The sequence below is a fragment of the Monopterus albus genome, unplaced genomic scaffold, assembly GCF_001952655.1.
Source record: "Monopterus albus unplaced genomic scaffold, M_albus_1.0 scaffold34.1, whole genome shotgun sequence".
NCBI lineage: Eukaryota > Metazoa > Chordata > Actinopteri > Synbranchiformes > Synbranchidae > Monopterus > Monopterus albus.
In genome coordinates, this window is record NW_018127914.1 from 2,600,823 (window position 1) to 2,617,197 (window position 16,375).

At 42.8% G+C, this 16,375-nt stretch overlaps 1 protein-coding gene across 2 annotated transcripts in view; it reads right to left on the bottom strand.

Moving 5' to 3' along the window:
- The window catches only part of LOC109958734 (brain-specific angiogenesis inhibitor 1-like), a 22,771-nt gene extending 8,240 nt beyond the window's left edge, over positions 1-14,531 (bottom strand). For both annotated transcript variants that reach the window (XM_020597621.1, XM_020597620.1), the window contains exons 1-18: positions 14,018-14,531; positions 10,066-10,970; positions 9,017-9,163; positions 8,821-8,919; positions 8,472-8,633; positions 7,940-8,104; positions 6,740-6,904; positions 6,463-6,627; positions 6,263-6,364; positions 6,064-6,170; positions 5,741-5,935; positions 5,495-5,563; positions 4,264-4,372; positions 3,629-3,772; positions 3,470-3,539; positions 3,134-3,236; positions 2,686-2,729; positions 539-665 (exon numbers count right to left, since the gene is read on the bottom strand). In XM_020597621.1, coding sequence (XP_020453277.1) covers positions 539-665; positions 2,686-2,729; positions 3,134-3,236; positions 3,470-3,539; positions 3,629-3,772; positions 4,264-4,372; positions 5,495-5,563; positions 5,741-5,935; positions 6,064-6,170; positions 6,263-6,364; positions 6,463-6,627; positions 6,740-6,904; positions 7,940-8,104; positions 8,472-8,633; positions 8,821-8,919; positions 9,017-9,163; positions 10,066-10,768 — 2,676 coding nt within the window. In that variant the 5' untranslated portion in view covers positions 10,769-10,970; positions 14,018-14,531. The remainder of the gene's footprint in view (positions 1-538; positions 666-2,685; positions 2,730-3,133; positions 3,237-3,469; positions 3,540-3,628; positions 3,773-4,263; positions 4,373-5,494; positions 5,564-5,740; positions 5,936-6,063; positions 6,171-6,262; positions 6,365-6,462; positions 6,628-6,739; positions 6,905-7,939; positions 8,105-8,471; positions 8,634-8,820; positions 8,920-9,016; positions 9,164-10,065; positions 10,971-14,017) is intronic.
- Positions 14,532-16,375: the final 1,844 nt, after the last annotated feature.

The following is a 16,375-nucleotide window of genomic DNA, read 5'->3' on the forward strand; positions in this document are numbered from 1 at the left end:
TTACACACTGTTTTTGCGCATAAAATACAACGATGTGTAATGACAGAAATTGCAAAAGCATCCGGTGCTAACAAGTTCTTCTGCACTAACTCTGTACCTAACACGCACGATCGCACATTAATTCCAACTGTCACCCAATAATTAAAAAGTCATTTTTGAGTGTTTAAATGAGTAATTTGGGATCAAAGTTTCTTAATTTTCATGCATGCAGCTACATTACTGCGATGATCTTTATTTTAATAACGGCAAGACAATAAGCATCACATTAACACACTCGTGCAAAACAAATCAAAATGCTAAACATAATGCTCTTATTTTAAAACCTAAACGCGTTTCCTGCTTATAAACCAGGGTTTTTAGTGGCTGGGGGGGGCTGCAAGTCTCCGATCAGCGGCACCTGCACGGAGACAAAGAGCTGCTGGTATCGCTACAGCAAACCGCTCGAAAACAACAAGTACCATACGTCCACACTGCACCAAACATTTAACATGTATAGTGGAAAAACAATAAGCTCACATAGCGAAAACATGAGACTTACCGAGTCGAAGTTGATGCGCGCTAAAATGGCGAAGGTGGAGAGGCTGTCACACACGCATTTGGTTCTGAATGAATGAACGGGGACCGCTCTGCAGCTCCGAGCAGACCAAGATCCAAGCAGAGAGGAACTGCACAGAGAAGAGGAGGGAAAGGCACCGACCGGTTAGGAGAGGAGAGCTCTGACAAATCTCTCAACGAAATGTATCTTAACTGATTATACGATTAAAAAAAAAGTTGAAATATTTAGAACATTCTGTTTATGGAATGATTAGATTATTACATTTTAAATATTCCAATACATGCTCTTTTTACATGTGATGTAAGATTAAAATAGTGACATATTAGTTCTGTGATCCTGTATGACAAAAAAATAAATGTTATTTGATACAATATTTGATATTTGGTGCTCTGTTGCATCTCAGGATGCTTTGATAAGGGTTTTTACAGTGATGTGATTAACAGCCATCTGTGCCATGATTAATAATGATAGGCCTTCATAAATCTCATTATTAGCATAATCTATATCATTGTTGTTATGGTTAATCTATCCTCAATAGACATGGGAGTACTGGTAAACCTTGGCCAGTGCAATGGGGACAAAGGACATTGTGTTCTTTCGTTTGAAACAGAACTAGGGGAATGTGATTACTTTTTCATTGCAAGAGGATCTGCACTGCAATTGATTTTATATATCAAATGAAGGTAACTGTTTCTCTTTTGCATATTTGGTCCTATTATGTTCACTTATATTGTGCCAAGTCTGGCTGAGCAAAACAAACAAACAAGCAAAAAATACATTACAAGCACAAAGTGAAATCAATGATGACTCTTTCAAATGAGATGCTCTTTAACAATTGTCTGATAACAAACCAACTTCTACAAATGACTGAATCTACAGTATTTTACTCAGATCTTTTTCTAAGGCTTAAGCCAAGCAAATCAAGTTCTGCCTTTGTGTGTAAGCAGCATTAGCAGCTGATGCCAGAGTACAGGGGAGGTTAGGGCAATGAGCAGCCTCCCCAGGCTCTGACTGACTGGTGACTACAGAGGGACATCATAGCCAGGAGGTGCAACCGTAGTGTTGTAGCTGGATGGCAGTGGCGAAAAAATCATCATGGCATTTAACTGGGAAGTCATCTAAGTAGGCGTGGCTGCACAGTTTGATGCATGTGATGTTCAAGATGTCATATTATGCAGATACTGGTGCATGTGCGGCCATGTTTTATGTTTCCTATCTTTAATTTTCATGCCACAAAAAGCTGCAGAACATCTTATCTGTGTTCATCTGGTTAAAGTTCATTAGTGGACGAACTAATGGACCACTCCCCGTGATTAGAATGCTCTCGAACATTTGCAGCTCTGCAAAACAACCCCAAATTTTGCCATTAGCCATAGCTTTCCCCAGTTTGCCATTAATCTCATCCGCTCTTAAAAATGAAGCTAATTTGAATAGGTTCACCCTCTCTGATAGTTATGTAATTAAATTACATTTTCTCCTTTGAATCATTTTGCTTTTACTCTGGTTGTTATTGTTTATATGGCAAGCTATGCGGTGAGGGTCTGGGTGCAGGTGCATTTTTTATTCTTAGCTGTTCTCCACAAATGTACAAATCTATCTTAATGCAAATGATCCACCTATTTATCTTTTAGGAGGGCAGAGTGGGACTATGGCCAATTGATCCAGGCTGGGCCACTAGGAGCTCCTTTTATAAGTCATTCAAATGCATGTAAGCATTTTTAAAAACTCCCAAACACCATAGCTGGGAGAGCTGCCATTGTCTTTAGGCTGACACTCTGTGCTGTGACATATAGGGGTGCTGCGATGAATTTACTCACTGATGTATGTAATGAGGTTAGAAATATTGCCTGTATATATCCCCTTCCTTAGGATGTGGTGCATTTTAAGCGATGCAGGGGACTGTGAAGTGTCATTCAGCTAGATTCACTGTGGCTCATTGGGGTTGTCATGTGTGTCATGCACTAAGTATGTCAGACAGCTGAGCGAGGCCTGGTCAACGTGCTGTGACATTGCTCTGTCCTCCTTACTGGAAATGACTGACATTAAAAATGTCTGAAACATTAATGCTCTTCTTGAATGTTCACATGAAGAAGAAGCATGCAGATGCAGAAGCTGAGGCCAACACTTACGTTTCACTCTCATCCCACGATAGACATGTCTCATTCATGGTGCCCTGCAAAGAAGAGGCAGAAGGAGATGTCAGGGTGAGGAATTTCTGCAGAGAAGGGAAATGTGTAGGTCGCGACACCGTACTACAAATGTGTGAGATGCAACAACTTGCTGCAAGGCACCTGCTCACATTTCTAACCACTCTCCCTCATAATACAAACACAAAATGCAAAACAGCCTTAGCTGCAGAAACTAATTACTGTGCATGAGGTCTCATCATCAGTTGACCATTTGGTTATGCTGTGATCTTGGCCAGGTTTCAATGGCACAAGTAAAAGTAAAAGTCACAGTGTTACTGCAAATGTCAACAAAATGTCAGACTCCGTGCACTGCAGTGAGCAAACACCCCGAGGGGGGCTGATATTTTTCATCAGGCTCCATTAGCTTAGGTAACCAATAGGGGCTTACATTGTGGAGGTGGGGGAACTCAATCTCAACTGGGGATGACAGGAGAGTTGGGTTGGGCTTGACGATCACTGTCACCACTTTGGAGTTGAGCAGGCTGGTATTACTGTGGATAAAATGAAATTCCACAGTCAGTGTGGTGTAAACAACACATCATAAGGAAGTGAACATGGTTTAATCTCTTTATCTGAAAGGCTTTATATGAAAAGCTGAGACAAGAAATGTTTGAGAGAATAGAGAAGGAGCGAGTCTTTCAACAAGGGGCGCCATCTTGTGACAGCAAAATATATTTCATGGAAGGCCAGTTTCATACATATAAAAGCAGGGAAATTGAATTACCTCTGGAAGGACAGAATAGAAGCAAGGTTTCTGTAAAGGACGATGCCAGTCACAAAAGCATCATTGCCATCTGGAAAGGAACAAATATCTGCTTAGACTCAGCTTCATAAAAATGAAGATCAGTTAATCTCCTGAAACATTATGTTTGTTTGATCTTACCAGACTGTTCAATAGACAGAGCATCACGGGACACTGTGAGCCTCTCCTCGGAGGTCCTGACCCACTCCAACATGCCCCTCCAGCCCTTCACAGGGAAGGTGAAGTTGGAGCTTGTAGTTGTTGGGCGCTTGTGGATGCTCAGCACTGAGAAAGACGGAAGTTGAGAGACAGAGGCTTTGTTAGCAAACTGGACTAAAAGGTCATTGGCTTCTGCACAGTTTTACACACAGTGTTAATTGAAGAGTTGGTCAGTGAAGTGAAGCAAATGGTGCCAAGGACATTTTGGTTTCATGCGTCATGTGTCTGACTGAAGTAGTCATTTCCCACTAAATCCTGTGAAAATGTCACCTTCACTGTGCCACAACGGTCACAACATCTGACAGATTGATAAATCTGTATAAAAGCCATGCATGTGTTATGTGAAATACCCTATGATTAGATGCACAACATCTTGGCACAAGCAATATGGTATAGCTGATGGACACAAAGCGATAACTGATGCAGTCTGCTGCAGCTTATATGGACTCAGATTCACAGGCAAGATGAAGATTGATGTACTCTCTGGCTGGAGGAAGGACAAATCATCCTGACTAGACATGAGCAGGGAGCAGCTGGCAGAGTAAATTAGAGCTCACCTAAATTCTCTGTGACTTCATAAATGTCCTGAAAGCCGCTCATTTGCATACCGATCATGTTCACAAAGTCCTCAACAAGGCGGAGGAACTCCTTAATGCTGGCACCCATCTGGATAATAGAAGATGAAAAGAAGGAAGAGAGATGGAGGAAGAGTCAGAAAAGAGGGATGTAGTGAAAGGGGACTGGAACAGAATCATCTAGTTTCACTATATGAAATTTACATAATTAGTTTAATTGCTTGTGACTATTGATTACATGCCCATATTTCCTATTCTTGTGTCAGTCCAACTTGTACTTATTCTTTCAGAGTGCTCAGCAGTGGAGCGAAAAAAAAAATCATACTTCTTGCTGCTATGCAACCTCAGAGCTTCCTTAAGACCATAAATGGGCAGGCTGTTGATTCATAGTCAGTTTTTTTTGTCCTCTCCCTCTCACTTGGTGGAAGAGAGGGCTGCCTGACTTGCGTGTCTCTGACGCAGAACTGCAGCGATGTGGGCGCAAGGTGTGTGCTTGCATGCGATGTGCTGTCTGTGTTCCCTTACAACTGCCATTGGGATGTAAAAAACACAGAGACGTGCAGATTGCAAAGTGGGCGTAGTGAATCTCCCTGATTCAATCTCACTCCTTTTTTGTTATCTTTTGTATCTGCCTTGGTAGTCCACCATCCAGTTTTCAATTTATGCACAAGAACATGTTTACTCTCTGCAATATAAATCTTGTGTTTGTCTGATTTTTCTGCTGCAGTTTTTCTTTCTTTCTTGTGGAACCTCGATTTCGTACTAAACTGGTACTTCACTCACTAATAGGAACACTGATAGAGCATCATGAAAGTGTGGAGAATATATACCAACAGGTGGTCAAACAAGTTCTGTTTAGTTGTAAGAATAACTCATGAAGAAATGTAAAAAATAATTAGGCAGTGCTAGATGATAAGTCTGTCTAATATGAGATCTATTTAACTCTTAATGCCATATTCCTATTGAATTCCAATCAGTGTTTGACTGAATAAAAAGGTATTTGGGAGCATTAATTAGTGCATCAGTGCCTCAGCCTGTCTCTTTTTCACATTTTCACATATTTCACTTCAGATTCACACCCGAACAACTCTCTCCCATAATGAATCCTGCACACACTCATCTCATCACAAGAACATTAGCATTACAAACTTATTTTCTCCCACGACTCATATGCACTCTGGATCTTTTTTACACACACCCTCTTATCACGTACCAGCTGTGCCTCTTCCCATTTGTCACGGTGTTCCTCCTTCAGTAAGTTGCTGATGGTCTGGACATAGTTCTGCAGGTCATTAAATAGAGGTAGGTGTAAAAGCAACATCCAGCTTAATTGGAAGATGTATATTTTTTCAGAGAAGCACGAAAGAGCAAGACTTCTACTTGATATTTTTTAATATATACATGACACATTGTTGAGAATAACTCGATCCTTTCAGTTGTTACTAAGATTTCATCTTACCTCAACATCAGCGTTGCTCAGTCTCAGCCTGGTTCCCTTGTACAGTTCAGTGGTGTTTTTCATGATTTCCATGACTGCCAGGAGGTCACCGCTGTACTTGGCCCCCTCATCAGAGGAGAATCTCAGGCGTGAAATCACCTCAGCGAGCCCATCCACACTCTGACCCATCTGCGCTTTGGAGATATAGTCCCTTGACTGTAGAAGAGGAGAAGAAGTTAATCTAAATATCTGACACTGACTACACTGCTGGGGAATGAGCCATATGAGAACACAGCATACGAGGCCATTTAACATCTTAATTAGGACACATTTTCAGGGCTTACCAGAGTCTGAATGTTTTCATAGTTCTTTGACACACACTTGATGTAAGTTGGGTTCTCCCAGGAGGCAAGACCTACAGCGTCCAGAGTGCACCGGCGCAGAATCAGACCTGTTATAGAAAGAAAGTGCTTGTAGTTGGCACCATGGGGATGGCAAGCAAAGCAGATAAAAAACACATCACTATCTTTGCTGTTACTGTACCTGAGGCATCAGCAGGGCAGGCAACAGCAGCCATGTCTCCGGCAGGGGTTTTCTTCCACACAACATCTCCAGTGTTCTGCTCAGGGCAGATCTCATGGGGCTCTAAGAAAAATGTACAATGTAATGAGTAATCTGTTTGTTTATTTGATCATATTATATGAAGCTAATCTTATCCATTCCTATATATTGAAGTCACTAACCAGGGCATCTTCTCTCATTGCACCGCTTCTGTTCTGCCTTATCACCAGGGCAAGGTTCTCCACCAAAGAAAGGTCCTTCACACACTCTCTGTCTCTGCTGAATGCCTCCACCACAAGTCTTGCTGCAGCTGCCCCATGAGCTCCATGCATGCCAGCGTCCATCAACTAAAGACAGAGAATGTTTCACCCCATGAATTCTGGGCCATGATATGACTAATTCAGTTATCTTTTATTTGGATAGTGAATTTTGAATCTGGGATTTAAGTTTCTTTGTTACCGGGACATTCTTTCAGGAAACAGTTGATTGTCTCTTTCCAGCTGCCATGGCACTCAGAGCCACCGTAGGATGGTCCGTTGCACTCCCGTGTTCTCTGCATGGTGCCGTTGGAGCAAGAAGCAGAGCATGCGCTCCAGGCAGACCACTCATTCCAGGCTCCGTCCACTAGAGGGAGGCAGAAGAACATGTATGCAAGAGAGTTAAAGACTGTGCAAGGACAAGACAGGCTCTCTGGCCACAGGTATCATGGTACAATCACTGATGCTATGAACATTTCACGTGACCTACTAAATTAAAACAGACTATTGGAGCTTGGTTATTTGCTCTTCAATCATGACTGTATGTACCTCGCAACCCTGAACATCCACTATCCTTGAAGATTTATTGAGCACACCAAATTGAAATTTTGGAGTATAACAGCCTTGAAAGATTAAAACACATTAAAAATGGAAACTCTATCATGATGACTATTACAAGTTGCCTTGTAAGATTATAAAATAGATGAATAAATTGGATAGTCTTTAAAAAGTTAAATAAGTCTAAATAAAAATCATGATAAGTGGATTGTTAAGGGTGATTGAATTTCCTAAGCCTTTCAATTTCAAATGAAATGTAATCAACTCAGCAATTTGCCTACTGCATTTTAGACATTCAGTCCACAAATAAATCACTTTTTAACTAAAAGCACACTTGATAGTGACAGTCCCAGAAGCTGGTGTGGATAAAGGGAGAAAAACTAACTGTAAAAATTGTAGCTTTGACTTAAGATGAGTTAAATTCTTTCAGTACACAAGTACTGTAGGTGGCAGAACAGGAAAAATCTAAGCTTCTAATATAATGAGTGACCGTGAGCACAGTGTGAGTCACTGGAAGTTCATACAAAGCCAGTGACTAATGTCTGTGGAGACTTTTATTGTGTTGATGCATCAAATGTAACGTCAGAGTGCCACTACAATGGCTGTTTGTGATGGGGGTGATGCCATTACCACTCATATATGAATCAGTTTGCTGAAGGATCAAGTATCATATCATCTGATCATAGGTAGAGTCACTTCATTTTTTAGTTAGATTTTTAAGTATGGTAGTAAATAAATACACTGGCTTATAGAAGAAATAAATTTAAACTAAATTACATTGTATACCCACAAATCTAAGTCAGCAGTGAAAAAGTAACTTAGACATATTAGATCCCTGGCTCACCTGGGCAGACAGCAATGTTACAAAACTTGGTTTGTCTTGAAGGGCCACGGCAAGGCTCTCCTCCATTCTGGGGCATTTTGCATGTGCGGGTACGATCACGGTAACCACGGCCGCATGTGGAGGAGCACAGGCTCCAGGGGGTCCACTCATCCCAAGCACCATCCACTACACATGCATTAACACACAAGAATATTTTAATGAAGGAAGTTATCGTTTGTTTAAAAAAATGTTTTGAGCTAGTACTCTCCACTAGGTGGGGCAATCCTCTGTACCATCCCTGAGACACAGCACTAACTAACTATCAGTGAAATGTAGTTGATATTACATTACAGCCTTTAATCCACAATCTGGATCTCAGTGTGTGGAAGACTCCAAAAAAATGGCTAATACCTTTATATAATGGATGGATAATGGCTTTTACCTCTATTGTGTACCTCAAAAAATGTAAGTCCCTAACCGTTTCAAATCACACTCTCTTTTTCCCATTTCTCCCTGTCATGTTCACACTGGAGAAAAGGAATCAGGTACTGACCTGGGCAGACGGCCGTGTTGTTGCAGAGCCGATTCTCACGCAGGGGTCCACTGCACTGGGAAGTGAAGGAGGATGTAGCACAAACACGTGTACGGCTCTGCCAACCCTCCCCACATGTGACTGAACATGCATTCCAGGATGACCACTCGTCTGTCTTAGTATCTACAGTGGACAAGATGAATTAGAGGGTCAGCACACCAGGTCCTCAACACAGAAAGGTTACAAATCTCTGATCCACCTTTAGCTGGTTGAATTCAGACAGTCACTTTTTATGAATCTGAAAAATCTGCACTCTAACTAATACAATTATATACTGTACCAAGCTCTAAAATGCCCACTGTTATCTTACCAGTCTGGGTTGCACCAACTCCCTGGTTGGAATCATCAGCATTGTCTCTCTTTAAACCAATGATGGCCCGCAGACCCTGGCTCCTGTTGCGCTCTTTGCCTGGGAGAATTAGAAAATTGCATAATTATTACACTGAATCTGAGCCACCTGTGCCTGAGTGCGCCCAGTGACCTGACTAAATGATAGGTGGGCTTACCAATGCAGGCCTGAGGATTGCAGGCGCGTCCTTCTTCAGCTGTTCCCTCACACACACTGTCCTCGGGCTGGCAGGTTCGGCTGCGCACCTGGACTCCACCACCACATTCCTGACTGCATACAGACCAGCGGCCCCAGCCAGCCCAGCCTTCAGCGGGAAGAGAGGAGAAAAGCCATTGAGCAAGGCTGGAAACTGACACTGTTGCATGAAATTACACTAATGTAGTAGTGTAAAACTTGATAACCCTGGTTTCTTTGTACAATAAGTGTACAAAAGCATGACTCAACAAACACTCCCTCTGTAAACTTCATAAGTTAGAACAGGAAGTGAAAATTATTTATGTGCAGAGAATGAGCAAGGCCGATTCTTTGTTAGCAGAACCAAGCACTCAAGCCGATATTCTATTTGAAATGGTGATTGTTTGGCTTTAACCACTTGGTGTGAACCATGGCAGAGCAGTGTGTAAGGCCAACAGGCGCGTTGCTATGACGACCGCAAGTGCTGCGCTTCAATTTCCGCTGCCAGCTGACTGAGGTCTTTGTGTTCCTCTCTAGCCCTTCTCTGCCTGATGCACATGGCCTCTCGCTCTCTCCAGAAACCCCTGACTCCTTGCCAAGCATCTAACCTAATGTCTGTGCAAAATGGGGAGCAGGCAACATGTGCGATTCAGGCAGTCTTGCCACTTAGGCCTGAAGATGTACCAGCAATTTTCTCTAACACCTTTGATTTACTTCTCATTACTTAGTGGTAGTGAAGTGCACATCCACCGTCTGTGCCCCTCTTCTACAGACATGGATCGTTATCCTTAGCAGCTCTGAAGACACAAACACCAAGTGAGTGCCCCCTTCTCCCCTTGCCATCAAGAGTCTAGCCTAATAGATGCCATTAAAAAACAGTAAACCAAACAGAGGGGAACACGTTGTTTTTGTTTCTTTCTTTTGAGGCAAGATGTTTGGATCAATCTCCTGAGATTAGTGTTTTCCACTTTCTATTGCATTTGAAAAAGTTTACTCTGGAGGTAAATCAAAGCAAATAAGTTACAAACTTACTGATAATCTCAGCATCGCGTCCATTGTCTTTGGGAACAGGAAGGCAATTTTCGACATAAACACCGCCTCTGTAGCAGCTTCCTGGTTTCCTCTTTGGAGCCTCCCAGCATTGGCAGGGGGTGGTCATGATGCCACAGGGATAATCATGTGTGCTACTGGACAGGCACTTCTCCAGCCACTGGCACAACATCTGACAGGCAGGCATACTTGGGTTCCTCTTCCCCACAACCAGAAACTCAGCCTTGAACTCGCTGACATCATTCTCCTCTTCCACAATCTCCAGGCCATTTCTTGATGCCACTTTGCGAATTTGCAGGAACTGCTTGCTTGACTCCAGGTAGGTTACAGTGGTTGAAGCATCACACAGCCTGACCACCTCGTCAAAGCTCTCCATGCCCAGGTATGTGCGGGAGGTCTCGATGAAGGAGTCGAACTGGAAGGTCCTGATCTGGCGGGGCACGCAGGAGTCAGTGGGTTTGGTGATTTTCATGTAGACTGTGTAGCGGCGAGGATCGGGGTTCTGCAAGGTCCAGGAGCATGGTGTAGAGGGCAGGGTGGTCGTAGAGGAGAATACACCAAAGAAGCGACTCTGTTCCAGGGTGGCACAGGTGGCAGAGGCTGGGCCAGAGGGAGTGCAGGAGGTCAAACCAAAGAAGAGCAGTATGAAGGCCACACAGGGGCCGGTAAGAGCTGACCACGCCATTAGGTCGGCTTAGGTAGAGGATGATGTTCTTCTTCTTTCTGTGATTGCTAGTTTCACCAAGTTGTTTCTTTGACTTCTTTGTTGCAAGTTACTGCACTTGTTTCAGATCTTTTGACTTATCTTCAAAATCCCTCTGAAAACTTGCTGGATTTGCAGGTTTTAGTGCATCAGACAGACTGTCATGTCTGTGTCAGTGAGGGAGCTGCAGAGAAACAAAGAATGAAAATGAGGAAAATATCTTTTCTAGCATGCTATAACAAAAAAAAAAAAAAATCAGTGTGCAGGATAAACACTTTCTCCAAATGAAATGCATTTTTTTCACAATATTCATGAGGCCCATTTTAATTGGTCCCATTTTGAGCTGATATTGATGCATCAGGGATTTGCCTCTGATCAGTATCATCGTTATATCAGTGTTTCAGGGCGAACTCAACGATCTAAAATGCCCCGTTCTTTGGGACATAATTGCTCTAGCCCAGTAATTACAGTCCTTCACAGCAAGCTGGTATCTCCACGCTCATGCTCTTTCCTCCCACACACCAAACTGAACTGCGAATCATGTGCGTCAGTCTGACGTCCATACACGCATTGCCACTGGCAACCACAGACGCTTGTACAATGCACTCCTCCAGTTCAGCTGTAAACAAGAGAAATGGTTTGTCTGTGTCCATGGCAAAGTGTGATCACATACCTTACTGTGGCATCTCAAAAACTGCTAAGGGGATATTTTCTGCATAACATACCAAAGCATACAGTGAAATGAAAAATGCACCTAAAGTGACTAATGACAGTCACTTCTGCATATTAATGCTAATGTATGCACATTTTGTATATCACTAAAACTTAGCTAGTTATAGATGCTACTCTGCAGAAGGGATACATGAATTTCAGTGATGCATCCACAGTGACCTCTCTTCACTTTATTTAAAGCATCTTGCAAATATGCTTTGCAAGATGCTTTACTCCATCTTGCAGAGACTCTGACCTGTGCCACTGAAGGACCAGCTCTGTCAATTTCAAGGTCTCTGTAGTCCAGTGGACTGGCTGAAATAATGGAAGCTGCTCCCTGGAGCTCAAAGAGGAGGATGAAACACTGTTGCTCAGCAACATCTTTCATACAAATTCAGGGTTATTATTTTTGCAGTCTCATGTTTTTAGGTTTATTTTTTTCATTTGTCACTGATTGTTGGTTGCAGAACACACCAAAGGCATCATCCCGCTAAACTAAACAGCTTGAAAAATGATCAGGGATTTATACAGTTTCTGCAGGAAGGAAGCTTGCAGTATTATTTAAGGGTTACTTATAAATGCATGTATTTGCTGTATGTGACCGAGAGGTTAATCATAAAGAAGGGGCAGCGCAGAGACAGAGCAGCACAATTGATGCCTGCAGCGACATTCACTTTGAGAAGCACCTGCACTTTTCAGGCAGAGATCTCATAATTACTTTCCTAACATCTCTTTTCAGATCGCTCCCTCCCTCTTTGCCTCCCTCTCACCCTCCCTCTCCTCGCTATGAGCAACACAGCAAAGACCTCTGCTTTGTGTAGGTGGGTGTCTCTCTCTCCCACCTCCCATCAACCGGAAGCTCCATGAATCGGCATCTGATGAGGCACACAGTGAAAAGAAAGTGGTCCAGCTGTCATAGAAGCACTCTGTTTCTGTGTTGCTCTTTCTCTCACTTTTCTTTCCATGACCCTTCTGTCTCTTCTCTCGGTTTTGTCCACTTGCTGTTGTCAACAATATTTCTGCAAAGCAGGCAGCCTAAAGAGCAGGCAGTTTGTTGTTATGGAGACGATTTATTTTTTGCAGATTGGTGAGAAAAACACCACTGACATGCCAGCCTGCACAAGTTTGTAGAAGCCTGACTCATCACAGATATAGAAAGCTATAGTTACCTTACTGAACCAAAGGAAACAAGACATTATAACAAACATTATACACTGTGAAAAGTGTAAAGACATTTTCACTGGCTGCAGGTGAATGTCTGTAGATGTTTAAGTAATTTGCATGACTTAACCAGAAGACTGTATAAAGATAAATCAGAAAGTCCAAAATTAAAATAAAACAAAGTAATGCTATGCCTGGAAGGTCGGTAGGTATACCTACCGGACACTGGAGCTTCTCAAGATGAGACTTTCCCCCAGTTGATCACATAATTTCCTGACCTCATTCTTTTTGTTATAAGTTTCCCTTTTGTTGCTGAAGCAAACTAAATAACAGCCATTTTTGTAGGCATTACAAGTAATCCTTCATGCACAAATTGCTCATGCTTTTATTTTGTTGTACCAGCAGAAAGTACTCCCATACATGAGCAAGAAAATAGAACAATTAGTAGCTTTGTTGCAAATCCACCTGACAGCAGAAACAGCAAAAGGCAAAACTAAACAAGTAACTGCAGATTGCTAAAATGCATCTTGGGACAAGGTGTAAAGAATGTGCCTGCTGTTTATATTCACAGTTACAGTCTTGCTGGCTGGTAATACTATTATTTGTTCAGCATTCGAATGAATTGGTCCTTTGCATCTCCATAGTGGGTTATTTAATCTTTTTTCCTTAAAGAAAAGTGAAACAAGCAGAGCAAATAAAATCCAGCCTGTTAACTGACTGTTGTGCAAAGCTTGTCAAAATCTTAATCAAAGTGGACAGTCATTCATTCAAACAACTGTAAGAAGGTTTCATATCCTTGTAGTTGTTGAAGACGTTGCAAAAGCAACCACGATAGCACCTGTAATGAACATAAGTGGGTTTGTATTATGAAGATCACAACATCTTCCACAACCACACACCGGTGTATTATGCAGTGTAAGAGGTACAAGCACACCAGAAAGTTCTACCGAGCAACCTGTTGTCAGAGTCCAACTTTCTACTGCTGATCGTTCACGCAGCCTCGCACAGCGGCGTGACCAGGCTATTGCACTAATAGCCGACTTCATAAATGACAATGTTTGCAGAACGTTCGAGCAAATTGAAAAACTTGGCAGTAAACAGACATTAAGGAGGATTACGGGACATAAAGGCAATTTAATAGATGCACGTTGCTCGCACATTTCAGCAGAACAGAAGTCGGTGGAGACTTCAGGGAGACTTTCAGCACCACGGACAGCGACACACGCCTTCAAACAGACAGGTCTGCAGAAGCTGCAGGACCAGATTCATGTGTCCGTCATCAGCACCGCGTCTCCAACACAGTCTACAAACGGGTCGACAGAAAGCAAAACTAAAGAAACACCTGTCGCCTTTGCTTACCTTGAAACGCGTCTTTCAAAGTCTTGTCAGTGGCTCTCTATCCGGCGTGACCAGCTGTCTTGGTGCTGGGCTCGGGTAGCAGCTGCTGAGTGTATCTCAAAGTCTGACTCGACTCGAAGTCTTCAGATCTGCGCTCTGGCCAAAACTTTCGCAGCGTTTGAAGCAGCGGAAAAGATGCGCCAGGTCCAAGCCCGACCCCAGGAGGGTCGATCCCAAGTTTCAGTGCAGTCCACTTTCACAAGCAAAGAAAAAAAATAGTGACTCTAACCAAACTCCAAAGAGTTTACTACCAACTTTGTTTAGCTGCTATATCCAGAGAAACTGGTGTATAGCAGAGTGACGAATCGGTTGTATCGGAGCTCCAGTAGACAGTCCGTCGAAACAAACTCTCTGATCTCGCTTGTCTTTGTCTCTCTAAGCTCCAGGATAAATGTTGGTACTTCTACTCTCGGCTTCGGAGTCTTCTTGCTTGTGGCTTGCACTGCAAGTGGATCCAGTCTCAGTGTAGCATGTGGCCTGCTCTTGGAGGTATTTATCCTACCCCGCCCCCCCGCCTCATGTTGGAGTCAGTGCGTGGATGGCGTACTGAAGTGAATGAGACAGCACCAAGACGGAGGGAGTGTGCGGGGGAGAAGTGTTTGCGTGTGCGCGCGCGTGTGTAAGTGTGATAGTGACTGTGTCAGCGCACAGAGGAGGGAGGGAGTTTGCATGTGAAGAGAAGGGAGGGATTTGTGCAGGGAGACAGAGACAAACGATTAAGAAGAACAAACTACGCAGTTATCAACGCAGAGCCAAAGGTACCGGAAAGAGGATCAGCGTTTATCAACGTGCATGCATGGAAGGGAGGGAAACCAGAGATGATCTGTCTTTACTGGAACAGAGAGTAGCCTCTCGGATGTTCAGCATACCAACATTACACAGACATGTTCGTTGATATACGGCAAGGTCGTGATATAGTAATTGTAGAATATGAACACGTTTGTTAATAAGCAACAGTTTGTCTAACAATTTATTTGCGGGATTCAGCTTCATTCGCTTGTTCACTGAACAATGCACCAAGGGGCAATCGTTTTTGTGGGGTTAATTAAAAGGCAATCGAAGTGATTAGAGGTCATGTGGGGTGTTTTGTAAAGCCAGTTGTGCAGAAAGCATGATGTGCACGGACTGTTCCGGCGGCTGCCATGATGACAGCAACTCCACAACCAATTAAAAGTAGAGGTGAGGTACAGGCGGCGTTGCAGGAGAGGAAACACACAGGCGCACACTCCCTCCCTCTCTCTCTATTTCTGTCGCACTCACATACACAAAGACAAACATGCACACAGGAATTGCCGTCCCTCTCTTCTCTCTCTCCCTGCCTCCCCCCTCTCTCACATAGTCTCTCTCCGGGGATGTGGGCGGATCTGGGTAGTTCTCGAAGTGTGACAGGGATAACCTAGCGTGGATGTCTCCATGTTGGTGTGATGTTGGCTCGGTTCCTCCACAAGCAAAGCTGTATAAGAGAGAGACAATCTTGAATAAATGAAAGTCTGTCCAAATAACATGAGTCAGGAAGTGTAAAACACAGGCGCTGATTACGAGCAATCATCAGTCACTGTCTTCCCTCAGGACTGTCCCTGCAGTTTCCACCAGCAAAAAGGTCCCGGTTGGAGTGAGGAGTCATGCTGTGTTGTGGTAGCATGGGAATTTTTAGATCCCACATCTTGTTGGAGAGCAACGTGTACTTCCTTCTCCAGTAATTAGTTTTTGAGCACTGTACCAAGTCCTCCAGGGCAGAGTTTAACTTAACCTGACAGTGGTCAAAGTGACCCGCAGGACTGAAATGTGTCTATGCAATCTGGGTTTAATGCCCTATTTTCAGCATCAGTACTAAAAATTAATACCACACAATTTCGGAATGGATCTATAGAGACACAAGCAGGGCCTGAAAGCCTCACATCTGGCAATAAATATCATACATATTTTGGGTAAAATTTTAAATAATCATCAGCAGAAGTTTGTATCAATTTGTAAAATTATCGTTTGGGGATCTGGCTGCTGCTGATTTTAAGACAAAATAATCAGTCATATTGGTGTCAACTTTGTTCTGTTATTTTTTAAAATGTACTTTCAGATTTAGATAAAATGTAAAATTGTCCTTTTAATTGAGTTCATTGTTTATAATACAGGTAGTGCTGAAATAGAAGTTAGCAGAAAATTAATATCCAACTATTTTGATAATCAATGAGTCTTTTCAAGCACAATACATCTTAAAAATGGATTGGTACACTAGCTTTTTACATTACATCATACACAAAGTATTGTTATTTTCTGTCATTCAGAGGTAGTAGTTGTGCTACTCATTGAAACAGTCACATT